At 40.6% G+C, this 22,679-nt stretch overlaps 2 protein-coding genes across 3 annotated transcripts in view; one reads left to right on the top strand and one right to left on the bottom strand.

The window, feature by feature from the left end:
• nkain4 (sodium/potassium transporting ATPase interacting 4) overlaps positions 1-18,570 on the top strand; it is a 53,067-nt gene extending 34,497 nt beyond the window's left edge. Inside the window, exons 5-7 of the mRNA XM_031745516.2 lie at positions 5,694-5,754; positions 15,451-15,535; positions 16,242-18,570. Of these exons, the coding sequence (XP_031601376.1) occupies positions 5,694-5,754; positions 15,451-15,535; positions 16,242-16,251 (156 nt within the window). The 3' untranslated portion in view covers positions 16,252-18,570. The remainder of the gene's footprint in view (positions 1-5,693; positions 5,755-15,450; positions 15,536-16,241) is intronic.
• Positions 18,571-18,761: 191 nt separating this feature from the next.
• birc7 (baculoviral IAP repeat containing 7) lies at positions 18,762-22,532 on the bottom strand. 2 transcript variants are annotated; one of them, XM_031745491.2, is made up of 7 exons: positions 21,718-22,532; positions 21,133-21,232; positions 20,656-20,737; positions 20,484-20,529; positions 19,491-19,700; positions 19,183-19,248; positions 18,762-19,006 (listed from the first exon to the last, which is right to left on the bottom strand). In XM_031745491.2, the coding sequence occupies exons 1-7, from the start codon at positions 22,256-22,258 to the stop codon at positions 18,804-18,806; spliced, it is 1,248 nt and encodes a 415-aa protein (XP_031601351.2). In that variant the 5' UTR covers positions 22,259-22,532; the 3' UTR covers positions 18,762-18,803. The 2 variants fall into 2 exon arrangements, with proteins under 2 accessions (XP_031601351.2, XP_039460825.1); XM_039604891.1 differs by having other exon boundaries at positions 18,762-19,003.
• Between the last annotated feature and the right edge of the window lie 147 nt (positions 22,533-22,679).

Here is a 22,679-nt window from a genome sequence, read left to right as displayed (position 1 = left end):
CTTTCACAAAATCCATTGTTGATATTTGTCATTGATATGAATATCAAAGTACTTATTTGAAATAGAAAAGCAGCATTTCTTCCAGTTAGAAAAGCTGTAACTAGCGAATGCCTTCCTAAGTCATTATCACACATGAACTGCAGCCTTTAACTTTACCTGGCTGAGCTGAATGCGAGAACGCAACTGTCTGACTCAGATTAGACATGAAGTGGTTTTTATCCTACCAGCTCCTATCAGACATGACTAAAATATCTCAACGACAAATGTACTTTTTTTTTTTTTTACTGGAAAACCACAGGCAGCTCAGATTTTATAACATCCACATTCATAATCTCCAAGTGATGAACGCGATGTTTTATGATTTCGATCAAAATGAATTTAAATAACATTAGTGATTTCCTGACATTCGTTTCCTAAAAAACTGACACCAGAGCATCATGAGCTGCACTTTGCATTTATTTTACAGTGGTTGACCAAAGTAGCTGCATGCCCAGTGGATTGATGTTTATGAGTCAAAGGTGGCTTTGTGTCTTTCTGGACAGACACATTCAATGTAAACTTGACCTTCATTAGCCTATGCAAATACAAGTAACCTTTCTCTAGCTCTGTGCCTGATCTTCTCACTCACACACACATTAATGTCAGAGCCTTTAACTTCTCTTCGGCCTCATTATCTGAGAGAAGAAATGCAAATGGCACTGAAATACCACTAATACCTATTTAGTTCACTCGGCAGCATGAAGACCCACTGGAGGACATCTTTACTTGTTTTCCTGAACTGAAGTTATAGTATCCAATTGTCCGCCTGCTTGCTTCTTTCTCTGTGTTATTAATTCTGGAGATCACTGTTCACTGCTCAGCAGCCCCAGAGACAAAGGAGAGAAAATAAAGAAGAGAGTGGTATTTAATGTTAGAAGAGCCGAAAATCGGGAATCACCCAGGGCTGGAGAGAAAGAGAGCAGAGGAGGTTTGCAGATCGCAGAGTGACAGGAACATATAGACCTGTGTTTAGAAAAGTGACTACCATAAAGACACAGAAAGTACACAGCGCAAAGGAGAAGGAAAAATGATTGGCAGCCAAATTAGTTGGCTTTAGTGTGGCACGTCTTCACAGAAAGACTGAGGTCAAGTCACAGAGGACATGCGGGGGCTTTATGTGCTTAATTAATATGACATTCATTTCTGCACATAGGTGACGAAAGCTGAGTGTGTTGGTGTGTGTGTGTAAGTTTGAGTGTGAGACCGAGAGAGACAGGCATTTTATTAGCTTCATTTAAGGATGCTTAATATGCAATGATACATAAGTGGAACTGTCACTTGTTATTGAGGACACCGACCTATATTGGCTGCTGCCTCCAGCAAAAAGCCGCCCAGTGTTCGCGTCTCTGATTTTTTTTTTTATCGCATTTCCTGTCGCACTATATGCATGGAAGTAATATAAAAAAGGACTTGAAGACAGATCGGTTTAAGATTAGCTCTAAGATGCAGTGTCCGACTTTCTTGCAGTCAATTGTTATGAGATGTAATTTAGAGAGAGATGTAATTTGTTAGCTGTTAATTGTTAACAGGAGAACTGCTGGAATTTTTTGGCCTCCTGACACATGAAGTTTTCCCATTTGTGAGCTACGTGTCAGTACTTGCAAACTGCTTTTGTGAAAATGGTCTGCTGTCAGTGGGAGTTTCAAAGCTCTATCAGACACCAAAAGCTTTGATTTTACACATAAAATCAAAGCTGCAGTCCTGACTTTTCTAGACATCACCTGACAGAGTTGGTTCAGGCTTATGACATTAAGTCTTCTACCTGCCAGCTCCTTTGTGCAAAGTCTGTGTGGTGTTGGGATTGAACCAGTGTGTGAATAGTGCAGCTAATAAAACTGTGCATTTACTGTTTGTGAATTTGAATCATGTGTGTTCCCGCCTGCAGGCAGCAGTCTCGCTTTAACCGCACCGAGGTAGTTAAAGAAGCGCAAACAATTTCCTGCTGTGTGCTAAATCTGAGAAAGCACAACCGGGAAAAATATCCTGACCTGATTCTTACTAAATTGTCCAAATTTAGTGGAAACCATATAAAAGACGAATGGAAGATAAAAATCAGCTGTAACATGCAGTGTTTGATCTGTTTTGCTGTCAGCATTTATTTCCCATGTCTGACCGTTCGATGGGCACACTTTGAGTGATAGTCAGTAAAATTGTTATATCAGACACCAAAACATCTCAGCATTTTATGATACTATGAATCACAATTTTGCATCTCTCGATTGTTAAGATACAGGAAATATTTTTCATCTGGCAAAAGGTACACACTAAAATTACTCTGTTCACATTACAGTGTAATCTGACAGACATCTGTACCACCAGCAACCTGCTTCTACATGTATTAGGCCAAAGCAGTGTTGGGCAATTGCACTGCAGTGCACATAGCTTTGCTTTAAAATTACTGCCTATATTTTCTCTGCTATCGCTAAATTGACCATGAACTATTACATTGTTCTTCACTGCCATAATCATAACAGCAAAGGTATTCAATCAAAATGGCAAAATTTTTCTTTGTGAAAGAATGTCCAGACACCGACAAAATCAATGAAGCAGCACATGAAAGCTTTTCTGGCAGCTCAGTTATCCAACAAACCTTACATAGACACTTTATGTCGACGCACACTTTAATTCGACTCACTTGTGTATGCTACACAGGCATCTGCTTGCTGCTCTGGCCTTCTACGCTGATGCTTTGACTATTCTATGTTTGAGTCAACCCCAGACTGCAGAAATCAGGGCCTTTTTTATGAAGTTTAAATCAACATGCACTCATGCATATATTAACTCATAAGAGCACACACTTTTACAGGCAAAACACACATGGGCACACACACCGAGACACAATAAAATTGAAAAACGGGGTGTGCCCCCTGCTGTTAACACCATCTTGTGTTTGACACTGGCTTTATACATATGCTAATTCACCTCCATTTCACTGCCACTGTAATGGATGGGGTGAGACCAGCAATTAGATATTAGAAAGAAAAAATATAGTGACAGCGAAGCAGAAAGAAGAGTATCTTATCTAGCCCACACAGAGACAGAGCCCTTCCCTTTTATACTAAATGTGACACCTGCTTTTCACTCATAAATAAAACATTTAATCTACATCTGGAACTTCAGTGAGGGCCCAACATATTTTGTACATGCGTAAAAAGGAGCAAAAACGCAAACGACAGAGACGAACAGCGCATTATCTTTGTTTCATCTATAATTACATCAGCCAAGCTAAGTTATATGTTGAATGAATCTTACATAAATAGATATCATCGCGCACAGTCATTACCCCCTCGGGTTTTGTGTTTGTGAACCCAGTGTGCGAGCAGGGCAGCGTGCCCGACGCTGTTTTAATTGGCATGGCAGAGTGCCAAATGATGGATGGGTGGCTGGGTGCAGAGACTCGCTGTGTATGTTTCTGAGTTGATGACAGCCATCTGCCAGTGCCATGGGCCATTCTCAGTGCTGTGTTTCCCCACACATGTGTTCCTCCTATAGTCAGCTGTGTGCTGGCTCTGCTGCTTTCTGCTGTGTTTGTGGACACAGGCAACCACTCTATGCACACTCCATAACCTACGGCCAAAGTAAAGCAAATTACAGTTAGAGTGAACACACACACTTACTCATATACAGCCAGTATAGAGAAATGCTATCATAATAATGGCTTTGCATTTTTATTTTCAGGGAGGGGACTTTTCTTTCTGTCAGCCAAGGTTGAATCCTGGACAGGGTTGAGCATAGGGATATTTTTCTGGTGACAAAAGTTGCAGCTGTTGGGTTATTTAATGTATTTTATAAGTATCTAAAAGCTCAAAGAGTTGCAGTGTTAGTAGAAATAAAATGGAAAACAAAGAAATGGGGAAATGTTATGACTAAACACCCTTTTTCCTTCAGTTATTGTTTAATGTGTACTCAGGGAAACCATGACTTGGTGTTTTTCTCCTGCTGTATCCTACGTTTCTTGGTAGAAAGGGGAAATAAACTCCCCTGTGTTTGTCTCTTTCTCTTCACCAGAAGCAGCTGGTGAATAGAACTGTGCTAATAGAGTGCAACATTAAATCCCCCACTCTGGGGCCAAATCCAGCCACTGGGCTTAACAACTTTTCTGGCAGAAACCCTCGACTGCAGTATCTTTTACTGACTAAATGTTCCTTTGTGTATTCCAGCCAGACACTAACTTTGCCTTTCTATGCCGGGCAGGTATGGTGGCAAAGAGTTTTTAGAGGTTGTTATTGTTGCTGCCTGCTTCCCAAGAAAAACATTTAGTATCAGCAGTAAGAATGGTCCAAAACAGTAAAGCTCCAGCCACACTGCTGAGAGGCGCTATGAAGCTCTAGGAGCAGAGGGAAACTGTAGAGTCAGATGGCAGTTCTCTCAGGATTCCTCACCACAAGGCTATCACATTATCAAAAGAGAATTTCTAAGTGCTTTGGCAGTGCTTGAGACACCCCTCATGTCTTTATACTTTACTTCCAAGGAGCAGGACTTGTTTGTCTTTATTAAAGTGCTCTCGAGGAATAGTTATATAAAGCAATACGCTTTATGGAGGTCTTTCAAAGTTTTTCTTTGGACACCGGCTGTTTCTTTAGTCATTTTCAGTCTAGGCATTGTACCTGATCATTTTCAGAGGAATGTTGTTTTGGGTTTTTTTTTTTTTTTGTTAAGCCACTTAATACTGACCTATGAATCATTCAAACATTTAAAAAAGGCATCTAACTCAAGTTATGAATCAGTGTTGTGTCTGCACATAAACAGACAGCTTAGCAAAGAACCAGTTTTAGGCACTTTGTTACAAGCAGCCTGTTGCAAAAACACATAATTTGTTCTAATTTCTTTAGTTGAACCTACAATTAAGCTAATGATAGCACAAATTGCCAGGCATAAAAGATTATTTTGCAAATATTTGTGATTCCCTTAGAGCTGTTACCATAAAACCTTTTCATATCTCTGCATTATGTGCACTGTGTCACGGTTTGGGGCTACATTTATCTCAATTATGAACTCAGAAAAGTTTTTTCAGATTTTGAGCCACACTGGAACGCCATCTGGAAAGGGTCTGATTGGCAAGGGCTTCATTTTTCAGCATGCCACACTGGCAGTGCAGTAGAGCCATACCTGGATACATAATGGAACACTATCAGAGCGGAGACCTCAACATTATTAAAGCAGTGTGGGATCATCTTGACAAAGAACGAGACAAAAGGAAGCCAACATCCAGAGGAGGCTAGACAAGTGTTCCTGAAGACTACTTAAAGAAATTACAAGAAGGTTTACCTAAAAGAGTTCAGGCTGTGTAGAAGAAGAAAGGTACCAAATATTGACTTCCAAGCTCATTAGAATTGTACAAAATCGCAAAAAGAAGAAGAAGTAAAGCACAAATTTGTAAGGTGTCTTTTTAAAATGTTTTCGCTCAATAAATGTCTTTAATGATTACTCGATTTTCTTGTTCACAGAAAGATTTAATTAATGATCAAATTATTCTGGCTTTCACCCTGCTCTTTGAGCAGTGTTGCATCATCCAGTTACTTAAGGATGCAGAGAACAAACACATGTTCCTCCTTTATTGTCTCTTTGTCTATCGAGGAAAGCGCTCAGCAGCTTAACTTCACCCTGGCAGGTCTGTGGAGTCTAACCTCCTATGTTTGCTTGTGTGTTCGCAGCTCCTTGGCTTCGTGTACGCCTGCTATGTTGTCAGCGCTATCACTGAGGAGGAGGACAGCTGTGAGTGACTTAACACACACACACACACAAACACACATACACACACTCATTCTTGCAAAGGAGCCTCACAACAATGAGTGAATCACACCCAGAACCACTCGCACAAGGGAGACGAAAACGCCTGAGTTGAGGGGAATAAAGCTGCATCTTTCTTCTTCTCCCTCTTTTCCTGTCCCACCCTATACCTCTCCTATCTGTACCTCCTTCCTCCCCCACACCAGCTGGGCCCTCTTGTTTTTCTTTCCCTCCAGAACCAAAGGAGCCATGTGTTACTCTCCACACCTCCTTCAGCCCATTCTTTCCTTTCGCTTTCACATGTACGCTGGGCGCCTTGTCTCTCGCAGTCTGTCATCCTTGCTGTTGTTGGAAACCTGTTATTTCCCTCCTTTAATGTACTGTGGCCTTTTGTTTCCTCACTTTCTTCTTTCTGTGTGCCCCACGTTTTAACACTCCTGCTGTCTCATACCTGGTAGAGGTGAGATGGGGCTCTTGTTAACAAACACAAACCTTTCTGCCTCCCCCCCTCAGGCCTGTTTCTTTTGGAGCAACTGAAACATCTAGATTTCTTCTCTGAAGCGACTCCTCGCGGTGTGCTATCTCAGGGCCCTTGCTCTTTTTCTTCTGGTGTATGCTGATCTGTGTTAGTTCCTTAAGTTAAAGTTAGTTGAGGGTGAGAGGCTCATTCTTTTCCTGTCAAGCATAAACATCACAGAGCTGGTGAAGAGTGTGGGAAAAGACAGCAGGGAAGCATGAAATGAGTCATAAGAGAAGATGGGGGGGAAGCAGAGACGGACACTTTTGATAAATGACGCAGCTGCTGTGACCTCATAGGCAGCAGGTCGGAGGTCCTGCAAGAGGTTAGCCAATCACAGGCCAGGAAAAATTTGATCTAAGGGTCAATGGTAGTCATAAATTTCTGATTTGTTCTGCAGTAGCTCTCATAGCTACACAAGCTTGAGAATCTGTCTTCACAAATATATCATTCAGTGGTTAAATGGACCACTGGCATAGTTATGTACACGTTTTTTAGAATACTAATTTCTAGAGCCTGGCTGTGTTCATGTCTCTTTTGTAGCTTTTAATGTGATTTGAAAACAGAGTAATGAACAAAGCACTACATGCACTAATTGAATTAAAACTGCAGGCTCTTGTAATTTGGTGGAATTGAGATGTGGTTCCTCTGTGTGTGTGTGTGTGTGTGTGTGTGTGTGTGTGTGTGTGTGTGTGTGTGTGTGTGTGTGTGTGTGTGTGTGCGCGTGTGTGTTTGTGTGTTCCTACACACCAGTGTTACAAAGGTCTAAGCAGTTCTTAGGTGGTCACATACCAAAGGCTGTGAGTGGTTTGCATCACCACCCAAGTGTCTTGCAGCCTTAGCTCTAGCCGGTACAACTTAATCAGCAGTCAACCATAAGTACTGCTTTGAAGGCAAAACCAGTTCAAGTCAAGTTTTTTTTTTTAAAAGTAGGGTTTTTTTCCTTCAGCAACTCCTTCTTTTTTGAATTCTGTTCATTCTCATTGAGAACATCCATTAAAACTGAAGTGGATAGTCATCCTCTCTCAAAAATAAGAGATAAAAAACCCCCCAAACAAACAGTGAAAGGATGGCTAAAAAAGAAAAAAGCTTGGGGTGAAAAAAGATTGTGGTGTGATTTTTATTGGTTTTAATTATCTGGCCCAGGCTGTGTTAAAGTGAAACGCTGCTACATCGCTTCCAAGTGCTAGCTCTTTGTTATTGTAATCAGCCCTTTGCCTGTACGCACCCACCAATATGCACGTTTGTTCGAGCAGACACAGGTGCACACACACACACCAGCTAAGCCACTTTCTGTGCTCATTTTCTCCTCCTATTTGATGTGTAGATTAAAGCCAGTTTCTCCACCGAGCTCCCTGGCTGTCTCAGCATTTCTCCTCCTACTCAGAACTATATCTTCCATATTCCTCTCTCTCATTTGCTTCATTTCAATTCCCAGTTTCTTCACAGGTTTAGGGAATGATAATATATCATAGCCCAGGTTTATTGTGTTTAAGAAATCCTCTCTTTCCCCCGCTCTTTTACCATATCTGGCTTTTGAACTTTAATGAGGTGTGCTTGTAAAAAGTTAAAGGTCTCTGGTCACTCGTTGTATCAGCCTCATTAAGCGCCTTGCTGGTCAATAACTTCCACGGCTGATTGCGCCTTACTGAGAGAAGAAAGGTAGAGACAATCCTCTGGAGGGATGGAGGGAAAAGAAAGCTTGTGCGAGAGAGAGAGAAAGAGTGGGCATACATTACGGGAGCAGAGGGAGGTGTTTATCGGGACCAAGTTGGGAGGAGAAAAAGGACCCAATATGCAAACAACAAGAGACATGATGAGCTTTTCATGAATAAGGAGATAAGAGAGGAATTCCTTTCACGCGAAGCACTCTTTCACTCTCCAGGGACAGGACTGAGTTGGATTTGAGTGCTCAGACTTGCGTAAAGACTAGCAAAATGAACACACACACACGTGTATACAGGCACATACACACTCGCAAAAAGCCAAGAAGACACAATGGGCAGAATAACAAGCATCATATACCATCAGCTCAGGGTTTGACATGGCTTTCAGGCTTTATTACTGATAGAGTGTGTATGCGTGTGTGTGTGTGTGCATGAGTGAGCTCCCTTTTGATGTGAGTCTCTCTCCCTCTGTCACTCACAAGTGCATCTATACGTGGTCGCGCACTCGTTCGTACCTGGATGTGTTCGTCTGCGCGTTTAGCTGACTGTGTGTGACTGACTCACTGAGTGTAGGTGATTGTCTATTTTTGTGTGCATGAATTTGTTACACAGAGTTATCTGCGGTGAGCAGACACACCAGCAGAGTGAGTGGTGGGGAAAATCCTCTTTGTAAAGTAGGTCATGGAGTTAGCCGCCTAGCACTGTGATAAGCTTGCTTTAGCTTGTCTGCTAATTATGCTGCCGCCCTCTGTGCTGAGTCACATCTGCAGAAAATTCTCTAAAAACAGACAGAGGAGCTATAGGGCAGGATGCACAGGGGGCGGTATCATCAAGTTGTGTGAGAAGGTCAAAATAACAAAGTTCTAGTATCTTCAAAAACATGGATGCACATGTTCAGGGCCTCGTTTGTGAAAATTTTCGTTTTCTTTTTTATACTTCAACTTAACCTTAGTAGTGCAGTCAGTCATTTTTTGAGGTCATTTTATACAGAAAAGAGAATATTGTACATATAAAAATACGTTGATTAGTGTACAACAAACTGATGTGATCTCGTGAACTTTGAATTAATCCATTAAAAAGACGCAGGAGCAGGCACTGGAAAACTTGTCCACAAAGAATACACTGTGAAAAAAATGAAGTCGACATCAAGGTATGATGAGTTGGTCGTGATGTTTCTAAACAAGCAAAGGAAGAAACTGAAATTCTTGGTTCATCCAATTCTAACGAGAAGGCAGCAGCAGGGAGAATTTCATGGTTTAATCCAGGAGTACATGTTTCAGGATGTCAGTGGAGCAGGTTAAGCTCTTGTTGGCAGAGTTGGGACCACACCTGAGGACGCAGAAAAATGATTTCCGAGCGCAGAGTGACTCGAGCAGCGTCTAGCTGTGTGTCTGAGGTAAAATAGTATTATTTTACTATTTGTATATTCAGTACCACTGCATGTTTGAGCTACGAGTGCACTTGTTCCCAAATGCAGTGATTGGATTGGACCGATATCTTTATTCGTATCCGAAAAGTCTGGAAAATCAAGCTGGGTTTAAGAAAAATGCCACAAATTGGTCCAGCAAAACTATGTGGTCGGCGTGAATGAATAGGTTAGTCTGAAAAATATTTTTAAGCTTCAAAATATTCACATGGATTTTACACGCCTGGTGAATAAAGGCCTTCAGACTTCAGATATGAAGGTTCATATCTATGTTTTATCATCTAAGAAAGGGTCCCCCCCCCCACTAAAGAATTAAAAATCTTCCTCTTCTTCTTACTAATCTCAAACCTATTTTCCACAAGCCTCATCTTCTGAACTGAAATCAGGACTTTAACACGTGAAAATTTGCATAAGCGTGCTGATTTATTCCTGATAATAACAAAGTTACTGTCAGCAGTGAGCCCACTAAACAACAACAGCTAGTTTTAAGTTAACGTTATGACAGTTAATGTTACGCTCGAGTGTCCTAAAAATCACACGTTCCCTCTGATAAACAGTTTGATTAAATTCTCACATCATATGAGAGTTTATTGACTAAGCGCCAGAGTCCAACAATGATAGATCGACTTCAAAGAAAATTTCACGTACCGAGAGAAAAGTTTAGGATATCCTCAATAACTAATTTCAGTGTTGTTGTCATAGACACAAGTGAACTTAACTGACTCATCGACTATCAGAATTTCTTCACAAAGTTTACAGCCTGCTTCAGAGTAAATACATGTATACACCAGCTGAGGTGAACAGCAGACTTACAGCCTACACTCAGTACAGATGAACAGTGGCCACCATAACTAGGATTATACCCTTGAATTAGGAAGGTTGCAATCTGTCTGCAATCTACTGACATCTAGCCATGATATTTTACACACTGTAACGTTAAGATCATTTCCATTGACATTTAACAGTATCCCAATCACAATTTTACAAATGAAATTTAACTTAATCATATTGCAAATCTGAGGTGGGCGGTACCTGTACTTCCTTGTCCATCTTATTTTTTATGCCATAAAAATTTTTTTTTTTTTTTTTAAAACGGTAAAAGTGTTTAAAGATAAATTTTGTGGATTCATGATGGGTTGAGAAACAAAGCCAGGCATAGCTTGGTAGTTTGAGGTGAAGCAGAGACACATGTTAATCAAAAGTATCCTGAACTGTAATATCCCAACATAAACTAATTTGCATCTGCAGTAAGAATTTTAATTTTTTATTTTTTTTATTTTATTTTTTTTTGGTTTTTTTTAGGGAAAGTAAAATATCACAGCAATTAAAGCTAATTTGCATATGCAGTCCCTGGGAACTGAATTATAAACTGCAATTATTTTTAAAGCTGAACAATTATAAGTTGGATTGTTTTAAAGCTGACAATAGAGTTGGAGGTTTTAATGATATTGTGGCATTCCACTGAGTTGGAAATCAATACTGTCAGAGATTTTGTGCTAATTAAACTACAGTCCCTTTTCACCGCAGCTGTTTTCATTTGCTGTAGTTCAAACTAAATAATGGCTGATATTAATCTGATATTTATGTTGTACCTGTGAACATCTCATCAGTGTGACCCGAAACTGGAGGATCAAGCATCGCTCCATTGATGCATTGACCTAATAGCTGATGTTTATGCAAATAAATTTTAAATTAGTCAACCAAGGTGACAAATCAGTTTCTAATATAAAATCTAATATAAAGGTCTTTTTTTTTACCCAACTAAATGTCAAATACCCAGACATATGAAAACGAAAAGAAACAATGGAGAGGCTGGAACCAGAGAATGCATTAAATATTGCAAATGTTACAGTAGACAAGTGTGCTCTCCAGGGTCTTTTGCAAAAACACAAAGAAATGGGGGTGATCTGCCAAAACAAACAAAAAGCCAACAAGCAAGTGTTTCGGGGTGATTAGCCAGCCCCATAATATATGCTAATCAAGGATCCAGGCAGCAAAGATGCATGAATTTCTGTCTATAAGCTGCCCAACAAGCAATTGAAGCAAAATAATAGTAAAAAAAATATTAGGATGTTGGTCAACAAATTTCAAAATCAATACATACTTAATGGATCAGCAGTTACATTAAAGTAAACTTAGGGTGGCAACCTCTTTGCGACTAGTAAAAGTTAGGGGTTGACCAGTGATTGCAGTTGTTCTCAGACAGGTTTGCACATTACTGGTGTCTAATCTATAAGTACAGACAAATTCCCAACACATTGAAATCAGTCTGAATTGTTCTTTTCATTTCCAGTTTATCATCACAGATCTGGTCCCTGCCTTTGAAAATGGCAACAAAGTCGCAAGCTCACTGAACAAAGTTGCAGTAATTTTGGTCATGCTATGATAACATAAGGTCGACGATTAATGTAATTGTTTATGATATATTATCTTCAAAGACTTTATAATAACAGCTCATAATAAGCGCAAGCAATCAACAAAAAGTGTTTAAATAGTGCAGAGTTCATTTGGGTGGATGATGGCTGTCACGACGGAGTCGGAAATTCCTAAGAAAACAGGATGGAGGAGTTTAGAAACATCATTAATGCAGACAAAGTTTCTACAGACTCCATCTCTCCCTTGAACATCTTACTCTCACTCATCTTTGCATGGATCATAAAATTTAAATGCACTTTCAATCAAACACACCCAACATTTTTATGTGCAGAATAACAATGCATAAAACAGCAAAGATGGCTGCGCGTGTGTGAGGAGAGAGATGCAGACATGCAGAGCCAGCTAGGAGTGTGTGTGTGAGAGGGACCACAACTGTGTCTTTTAATTGACCTCTTCCATCATTACAGATTCTCTCTACAGAAGTCTTGAATGAGCTGTCCAGTCTTTTATCACTCTCTCTGTCTTTGTCTCTGCCATTTCTCACCCTTGTTTTTCATGATTTTCCTTACACTATACTCCGTCTGTTTTAGTCTAATTTTTCAAGCGAAGCCCTGCCGTCCCCTCCCACACACACACACACACACACACACACACACACACACACACACACACACACACACACACACACACACACACACACACAGACTGTCTGTATCTCTGCTGGCTCAGTACAGGTCCTCTGATTTCCACTTGAACTGAAACATAATCGTCTTACATTACATTACTCCCTGCTTGTTTGGGGGCACTACTTAGATGCCTTAACTACTGACCTACATACCTTTCATATCTTGCATGTGTCTGCAGAAGGGGAAAAAACACAGTTTGCTCAATCTGCTTGGAAGAGAGTGATCTTGCTTCTGTCATTGTTGGTGTCAAAAAACCACCACTATCTGTTTTAATAATCTCTCCTGTTAAAGGTTTTCTTTTGCACTGGTGTTACTAGATTGTCAGTGTGTGTTTTAAGCTTACCATCCTGCAAAATCCAAAGGAAAAATAGATTCTTAAGAGATCTGTTCTGAATAAACAAGCCACATTTGATCTTGGAAAATTTCACTATTTCTTCTTAACAGTTTTTTCACTTTTATTTACTGTTGCATCGACAAAGATTGCTACAGTCTGAAACATTCACTGTAAAGTGGAACACATTACAGTGTGATTGATGACCACACCTGACATGTTTTCAGAGAGCTGTGTTTTTAATGTTGAAAAAACACAGTCGTATGGATTTTTTTTTTCAGCAATTTCTCCACCATCAAGGATCAGTGAGCTGCACAGAAGACCGACCTCAGAGCAGGGTCAGACTGATGCATGCTGTAATTAATAGGGAAATGATTCAACATGGAACAAGCAATTAACTGGCTGAAAAACAATATAGTCTGTAGGAGGAATAGAGGTCGGGGTTATAAATTAAGCATTTAATAGAGAGCAAAGTAATGTTTTGACACACTGAATGTCTTCATTAGAGTGAGAAGAGGCAGCTTTAGAGGCAACCTATTATGCCCAAGCCAGGATTTCTTTCTTTCTTTCTTGAAATGTTAATAAAGCAGATTTAAATGATTCACACAAAATAATCCTCATTTGGGTCCTGGCAGACGTAGCCCCTCAATTCATCATCTATATGAAACAATCTCTTTCACAACCCTTCCCCCTCCCTTTAAGCCAGCTTTCTTATGATTGGCTGTCTGTTGTAAACAAAAGGTTTGAACAGCAGGTGGGTGGGGCTTCTGTACTGTAAAAGCCTTAGTTTTTAGCTCATAGGTCATTTTCTAAGCAGCAATTTTAAGCATCGTAGCCCAGGTTGATTAAACAGAAGTGGCCCCATTCTATTTAGTGTTTCACAGCTGTTTCTTGTCTTTTAAAAACAGAGCCATAATTAATGTTACTGATTAATTAGTAATACCTGTGTTTACTTAGCAATTATATGCGAAAAGACTACTGTGAAAAGAGCTTATGAGGATTGCTTGGACATGCCCGAGCTTATTATTTTTAACTCTGGCTCTGCTAAATAGGAGAAACTAGCATTCTAACAGTGTATATACATGACAGAAAATAAGGAAATAATACAATACATACACACTGGGCCCAGTTTAAGTTTAGGTTGGTCAGTGAATATGTCACAAGATTCTTTACAGAAATCTGACTTTCAAATACTTTCCAAGTGGAGAAGTTGACCTATTTGTAGTATTACATGAAAGGCACACGGATCGCCAAAGTCATTGGGATTTCTGCTCTGGAGTCCTCGAATATCTGTGTCAAATTTTGTGGCAATCCATCCAGTAGTCAACCTGATATTTCACTCTGAGCCAGAGTATTAGATTCACGGACTGGTGGAGGGATCCACCGAGCGATATTGCTTTGCTATCCCACGAGCTGTAGCGTGTCTAAAAATGGCAACCATGATTATCATCCAGCTGTATTCCTCAGCACGGTTTATCATGGCAGGAGATGGATCCCCACCTGCTTATAATGAGAAAATCACTCGTACAGAAAAGAGCAGGGGAGAGGTCTTTGTGTGTGTGTGAGTGTGTGCATCTTTGTATCTTTTGGTGGGTGGGTGGCATCTGTGTGTGTTTGTGGTGTGCAGATGAAACAGTGAATGCCTGGAAACCGGGACAGGGTCAGAGGAAGGGGTGACACAGCACAACCCCTCTGGCTGGTGTGTGCATCCTGTCTACCTATCAGCATTTAGCAGACCACCCCTGCCTCCTCTTATCTGGATGGAACTGATTGGGCCTTCCACTAGTCTCTATGGCTGGCTTGTATGTGTGTTTTTCCACCACAGCTGCTGGGTTCCAAAAAAGAAACAGATGTGCTCATTTTGTTATTCACTCAACTAGGGTCCTCTATATATATTTGGTGTCTTTTCCCACTGAATAGGGTGCAGCTTTTACTTTTCTTCCACTCGCTGTGTTTAGAGGAGACTCGCAGTTCCTGGACACGCTGGCCTTTTTCACACAGACTCCCTAATCTCCTTGGCTCCCTGTCAGTCAGACCGACAAGCGTAACGCACCCCGTCCTCTCCTCCTTTTTCCTCCCCTCTCTGTCTGTCTCCCTCTCTGCCGTTTATGTCCCCTCAAAAGCCCCAAGCCTTTTCCATCCATCTCAAAAATCCCTCTCTCTGCATCTGTGAAAAACACAGTGCACTTTGGTACCAGCATGTCCTTCTGTTTCTCGCATGACATAACACTCGCTCGCTCATCTGCACCTCGCCTAGAGTCTGAACTCTTAACTGAGAAAATAAACAGAAAGGTTTGAGCATCAATTTGGTGGCTGAAGGTCACCTCTGTTTCTGAGCGATAAAAAGGCTTAGGCTATTTTGACAGCTGGCAAGCTTTCACCTGTTCCCAAGCTTTCCCTTAGGCTTGAGGCAGATGCACAGATGAAAAACTGTTTTTTCTTTCCTTCTTTTTCTCCTTCTACTTTTGTAGATTTTGTCAAACTAAGAGTCTCAAAGTTTGCACTGTTGTTCACGAGCTGCCTACATTTCAACATCTGTGCACTCCATTTGTTCCCATTGTGTCTTTTTGTTTCCATTTCATTCTTCATTCAGTTCCTTTTTTTAATCGTGCATGTATTTTTAGTTGTCTGTCTTTTGATTTACTCCGGGATTTATGTGTTCAATACTTTGTTTTCAGTTGATTTTATTGGAGGATTTGACCCATTCCCACTCTACCATGTCAATGAGAAATCATCTCATCTCCTCTTAAAGCCCATGTACCCGTAAGTACGAGTGCGCTCTCATCCCATTACATGTGTATTTGTCTCTGTGCGTTGGAAGCATATTTATGTGACCTTTCACATTGTTGTTGGTGCAAGTTGTGATCGTGAAACTTTTACATGCATTGGAAAGTGCAAGAAAATAATCTCCACTTTCATGTCCATGCCAGAGTTTAGTGTCAGCATCTCTAGGTTACAATACAGCATTTGCTGACAGAGATTACACAGAGTTGCTTACTCAGTATCTGGAGATATGACTCATGTCTGGAGAGTAAACTACTGTCTGAAACATGCTACATCCTGTCAGGTTGCTTTGGGGAATATCGAGACCTTTCATAGCACTCTGTGTGTAAGTGTGTGTGTCCACAGGCAGCTACTGGTAGAAAAACACATAAAAATATGTCCACAATTGGATTAATCACTTAAGTCGTGCAGAGGAATTAATAAAAATAAGCCTGGGAAGTAATGTAATAATTCTCTGCCAACATGAAATGAATATTTTATTAGCTTCTTGACAGTTTAATCAACTCTGTCTCTAATAGGAGGAAGTTTTCCTCTCCCCTCTCAACCTACTGAGAGTTACCTGTATATCCTGGAGAAATTCTTCTAAGTGTGTGTGTGTTTGTGTGAATAGAAATGTCTTTTTCCATTAGTTGCTCAACAAGTCCTAAAGCTTTGCCCTTTCTGTCTATCTTTTTGTCCCTTTCAGGTCTACGTAAATAGGAGAACATCCAGCGGGGAGGTGATGCAGCAAATTCCTACAGAGACAAAATGGTTGCTTTGACACAAACGTCCCAGTGCGCTTCGGTGCGCGAGACGTTCCTCCCTCTTTTGATTTCAGTCCTTTAAACATGTAATTTGCTGGTGTACTGCCCAGAAAAGCCAACATTTCTCTGTAAGGGTCCATCGTGATGGGTTTAGGGAGCTGGGGAATTGCAGTAAAACAAAGCATGTATTTAGGGTTATTTGTGTATTTAGGCAAGTATCAATCATTTTGTTCGTGTTGATTTCTCTGCTGTGGTCCCACTGCTGCAACCTGCCCACAATGGGCAAATACTCCCCCCCTCTCCCAGACTGTGACTGTATAGAACATGTACAGCTATTAAATACATTGTGGATGTAATCAGGGGCTGCCCATCATTGCCAGTCTGTGGTGCTGTGTTTTAGAGGACTCACTGATTTAGCATATTGTTGCTGGTTTGGCTGAAATCTTAGCCGGAGGGCTGAATTACAGTGGAGCCTGTGGAATGAGCTATTGTGTGCTGTCTGTTTACTTTAGGCCAGGATGTGTGTGCATAAATACAGAAGCAGAACAGGAAGAGACAGGGGAGTGTAGAGGTAGAGGTAGAGGGTGGGGAGGGAACAAAAGCACCAAACCTACAGGGGCATCTGTCAAAAATAGAAAATGTAAATAATGAAAGTGGGAGGGTTAAAATTAGCTTTTTATTTAGAGTTTGAAAATGTGAGCTATCAAGAATGCAAAATAGCGTGAGCCTGCAAGAGGCATTCAGACACAAAGGATGGCATGCGAGTCTTAGTTTTATTTCGGGAGTCTTATTATTGTGACTATTTTCACCAACAACAAAGTCGGTGTTTCTGAAGTGTCAGGTGTTTGTGCTAGATGATACGCTGAAAGCTTTGTTTTCACGTCAGTCCCCCTCTAACTACTGTCAGATCTGGCAAGGGTGATCATTACACACACTCAAACAAAGGTTACATAGCATATTTTTAACTTGAAGAAAACAATAGAAGTTGTTTCATTGTTCATATTTGAGCACAACAGTGCTGAGATGTCTGGGTATGGTCTTCAGTGTAGAAGTAGCGTGGCCTATACCTGAATAGATCAGAGCGTTTTCTCCTGTCACTTCAGCAGTTTAAATTGTCAGTGTTAATAGTCGCAGTTGTGATTGTTTGAGAGCATGTTGGAGTGTTTTGTTTTGTTTTGTTTTGTAATTTTATGCATATTAAGTAATAAGTAAAAAGCAAAACTGGTGTCTTTAAATGGCTTTATATGAACTGGCAACTTAAATTTCTTGTATTCTGACCCAGAAACACGACAACTATTCCTAGGCAAATGAAAAAGTTCATATCGCCCGTACTGATTGGTAGCACTTCTTTTGTTCCTGTTAGTGTCATTAAGAAGAAGTCAGATTCGCTCACGCCTTACTGGTTGTGTGAATCACTACTGCCCTCTGGTGTTCAAAGTATTCATGTGCAAATTTCAAGGCTACTGAGTTTCTGCTCCATGCATAACCTTCCATAAAACTCCCTTTTTTTAGCACTTTTCCTGGCCAGCATTTGTTTCTTATTTTTGTGTTTTCATAGTTGTATTTTCCTTCAGTTGTATGCTACATCATATAGACTGAGATTTGGTCCATTTGAAAGTAATTGCATTGTGTTAATTGATTGGAATAGTTGGCCACTTGGCTTTTTTTCTGTGGAAGTTTTTTCATTTCTGTTTTCAGCACCTTCAGCTATCAAGTGCGTGTCAGAGTCCTCTGTGATCTTAAATGTGCTTTACTGCCAGACAAACAGTTTTTCAACTGTTATGATTCTTAAAATGATCTGAATACTGTTTCCATTCGATTGATCACCTCGCTGTCTGAGAGATGCAATAATTTTTGTGTCATTGTTATCTTTATAATTTAAAGTTTACACACTCCTGGGAAGCCAGCTAGCGTGTGAGTAAAAACACAAAGCACCTCATATTGTAACATAATCAGTATTAATAGGAAAATGCTTCTAAAATCCTAATGTAAAACAGGTCTTCCTCTCAGTGCAATACAGCCTTTTCCTAAACCTGGTGACTGGTATTAGTTGAAACATGTTATATTTGTTAAATTTCCACTGAAAAGAGTCTCTCTGTGTAGATACTTTTTGTTTTTATAGAAAGTGGAAATGGTTTTTTTTCTCTTCCATTTTGCGTCCTGTGTTCCTCCAACCCGATGTGACCTGATTGTGTATTCCTATTTATCCAGAATTGTGCTTTGTGCTCATGTAAATATGTGTTTGTTAATAAAAGAATGTGCTCTTTTGATGGTCCCATGTGTCATTTAGTAGGTCATTCTGTTTTTGTAAAAAAAATAAAAAATCCCAAAGCTATAAATATGATGGCAGCTTGAAATGTTTATTGTAGAAAATGATCTGGTAACCCTGACAAAATAAGCAATCAGCACTCTTTATTCTTTCCAGTACAACAGAAACTGGGGCCTGTGGAAAACTCAAGGCCACTCATGCAACACCTGTATAGGGGTAGCTTTTCACTACAGCCTTAGGACATGAAAGCACGGACGCTGCCTCTGATGACAGCTCTGCAGATGGGGCAGTGACGTAGGCTGGCAGCACAATCACCACAAACCACCAGATGACCACAGGGGATGAAGACAATGGACACAAGCTTGTCCATGCACACTTTACAGGTCCTCTCCTCCTGCAGCTGCCTCAGCAGCTCCTCTGGACTGTTTTCCTTCACTACTGGGAGAAACCGATGAAGACAAACACACAAACTATTTGTTTAAGCGCAGTGTTGTAAGTCAAGCCTAAAGCAATTATACATTTACTGTTTAATTGGTTGATTTCAAATAAATAAAACTACTACAAGCACAAAATGTTGATCTTTTTTGAAAATCTTTGAGATATTGACTGCTGACCTTTCCCTCTGACAGGTGTCTGTGTTCGTACATTTCCAGCACTGGAGCCTTGCCTCATCTCTGGCTCTGATGTACGCAAACATTAAGAGTCAGTCAGATATATTCAGAACTTAAGGATCCATTAAAATGGTGAATTTTCCTTAATAAAAAAACCCCATTTGAATTCTCATTGAAATACGAGGGCTGTTGAACAAATACAGTGAAAGGAAAAGTAGAAAATCCCCCCCTTCTATTGTGAAGTGGAAGTATATAAAGTAGCAGGCAAGTTATGTAAATAAACTTAGTTGCTTTCTAACAATGACAGCTACCTCTGCTTTGAGGCCTCCTCTGTCTGTCTTCCTCCTCCGCCTGCAGTACATCAGTAACCAGGTCAGATACAGACGTGTAATGCTGGCCTGTCAGAAGGTACTTGGTTTGGACCAGACTCTCCACCAGGCTGGCTTCAAAGCCCATCTGGAGCACAGTCTGTACCACAGGAGAAAGCATGGCCGATGAAGCTCCCAGACCTCCGACCAGATCTGGGGATCAGAGGAAGGGAAATGCCAGGATGATGAGAGAAGCAGCAGCCTTCACTGGATGCCATGTGAATTTTATACTTGTCTAAGCACCCTACACACTCTACCCTCTATAAGATAATGTGTAAATAATTGCCAAAATTGTGCAAGCTTACCTCAGTCTGCCAATATATAAACATGTCAAAGCACAGACCCCTTCTGCATTTCAGCTGCTATGGATTATAATTGTGCTTCCTTCATTGTATGGAATAATTGCCCTCTCATGCCTGCCCTGCAACCATGAGCAATAGTCAAATGGCTTCCATAGCTCTCCCTAATTACTTCAATTTTAGAGCAAACATTAGCTCAGGTAATTGATCGCCCATTAATTTCATTTTCAGCCGCCCCCAAAGCAATGAGAATAGAAAGAAATGGACCTGCTACTCAGTGGCTAATTTAAGGTATTAAATCGAGTTTGTGAAAGGTATGCTTTTATCCATCAGATCTATATTTCAACCAAAGTGGTCGACTTAGGAATAAATCAATCAAGTGGCCGCAGACCTCTTTTCTCTCTTTGTGTGACTTGCAGTGCAAACAGAAATGTTTGATCCCCTTTTTTCTCTCTTGTGTGAACAAGCAAGACTAAGTGTTGATGGTTTAAATCTTTGCTATATATAGAGTACACATATATAATTAGAGACATGAAAGCAGAAGGCTGCTATGTTGTTAGTCATATCTCCTCAGCAAAAGTTAGGTTTATTGAAGGTTTTGGTACATAAAGATAAATCTGCTTTTTATAGAACTTACCGCCTCTGGAGCTGATATCTCTACTCGAGGAGGTCTGTGATCCTCCCTGGAGAAGTAATATACATTGTTTTTATTTTACTGATTTAAATGCAGCAGTGACAAACTACATCTCATTAATGTGCAGCTATAATATCTCCAATGTTCCAAATAGATAAGAAGCAAAAGGTCTCACCATAGTGTCATTCAGGTGGAAATGAGTGTCCTGTATGTTGCTGATGTATTCCTGCCCCCTCGATTGGATTAAGAACTCACATCTGAGACGTTTAAAAACAAAAGCTGCTTTATAATCTACAATGTACAGACACACATTTATCCATATGGTGTATATGTGTGTGCCAGAGATTTGACCAAGAGCATCTTTTCAAATATAATACCACCTAATTATTTTTTCAGTTAATTTCTCAAATCAAACATGAAAGATCTTTATAACTCTGGCTGTTGGTTTGTGGTAATTAGGTCATGCTGCAGAACGAATTTGGGACTGATCACATGCATCTCGGATGATATTATGTGATGCGAATTTTGACATCCAGAGTGACTAAAACCTTTGCACAGTGCTCAATATAAAAAGAAATATTGCCATGGCATGACACAAAAAAAGCATTCAGCTGATGTTTCAATATCTGCCTGCGAAATGTCCTGTTGTTACCGTGGAAACCATTTGGCATGTTCCTGCCAGGGGTCGTCGCCTGGCTCCCAGTTCCTCAGCCCTCCGTCACAGTAGAAGCATTTGACATTGTCACCGTGACCTGCGATAATATAAAACGGCTGTGAAAAGGGAGCAATGACACACGCCCACTAAATCTTCGCAGCTTTAGAACGAACTCAGAAAATCTCTTCACACACCAAAGGAATAAAATACATGCAAAAACTATAACCTGAACAAACTGTGATGAACGTTAATCAAGCCTTCCCTGATACTGTCTTGACAAAACTGCTTGGAATGGTGGTCATGATATTGTGTCCACACCCTGTGTACTGCCTGAAGCTGTACAGATCCTACCTCTTTAGCAGCTCCAGCTTTGTCTAGGTTTTTCTGTCCACAACATCATGAGTCAGCAAGACAATTGTACCATGAACTCTCACACAGTGGGGTTGGTCACTCTAACAGTGACAAGATCTGTGCTGGATATTTTACTTACAAATACGAATAAATACTATAGTTTTGCTCATCATTTGTTAAAAACAAGAGGTGATCAGTGCTATTAGGCTTTAGAGTGAGACATTTGAGTACCTGTGTAGAAAAAGCCTGCTCTGGCAAGAACATCGGGTTGGATTGAGGCTTCGGTGGGCCAGTTGTGGAAAGTGGTGAGCCTCGAATCCTCTGCTTCCATCTCTGGGTAGACTGCTTGCCCAGCTGTTCCCTGGTCATCCATAGTCATCCTCTGGAGCTGACTCAAAAGCTGTCCATCCACAGAATCTGAGGAGTCAGCTTGAAGTGGGATATTTCCTACAGCTCGACCCAGAATGAAGCTGCAAGCAGGGAAATGTCTCTTATGCTCAGTGGCTGGGCTATCCCCTTGTACCCAGCATCTTAAAATCCCTCCACAGCAGAAACACTGTACTTTATCCCCAGGGCCTAGAAAGAAAAATCCTGCCTTGGCCAGATCTCCAGATGTGACAGGTGCATCTGCTGGCCAGTTGTGAAAAGTTCGAAGTCTCTCCCCTTCTCTTCGCATCTGAGGCTCCTCAAGGATGTGAAGCATAGCTTGCCTGTCATCCATCATTGTGTAGTATATAGGTTTCCCTTTCCCTTTTTGTTCTGTGCCAGTCATCCCTTTTGCGGTCCATAGTGGAGTGCACACTGAAGGTCAGCGCAGCACATCCAGTTGAAAATAATGTGATCAGCTGCAGGGGGCCTGCACAGTGACCTACAGGAGACTGCTTTCCAGAAAATCCCCCAAATGCCAGAATGTTTGCTCTTTGATCCTTGAATGAATGACAGCCTGAACATGCCATGTTGCTCCGCCTCTTAGGAAAACGCTGCAAAACATTTCAGCAGCATGCTTTTCCCTAATAACTAATAAATGTTAAAAGGATGCTTTTCTTTAAACAAAATAGCAGAAAACAACTTAATATATAGGTCACGAGAATAAAAGTAAATAAAAATAATAATAATAAAGATTAGAATAACAATACTGTGAATGCTTTTCAAGCATTCACACTAATGAGCGCTTACACGATTAAATGTGAAAA

This window comes from Oreochromis aureus, linkage group 20, assembly GCF_013358895.1.
Source record: "Oreochromis aureus strain Israel breed Guangdong linkage group 20, ZZ_aureus, whole genome shotgun sequence".
NCBI lineage: Eukaryota > Metazoa > Chordata > Actinopteri > Cichliformes > Cichlidae > Oreochromis > Oreochromis aureus.
This window is presented reverse-complemented; position numbering and strand designations above follow the sequence as displayed.

Coding starts and splice junctions, on each gene's coding strand:
- birc7 (XM_031745491.2), bottom strand. CDS start 22,258: ATGACTGGCACAGAACAAAAAGGGAAAGGGAAACCTATATACTACACA. Junction 21,233..21,717: donor AGCAGGCTTTTTCTACACAG/GTACTCAAATGT, acceptor ATATTATCGCAG/GTCACGGTGACAATGTCAAA. Junction 19,007..19,182: donor GACACCTGTCAGAGGGAAAG/GTCAGCAGTCAA, acceptor GGTTTCTCCCAG/TAGTGAAGGAAAACAGTCCA.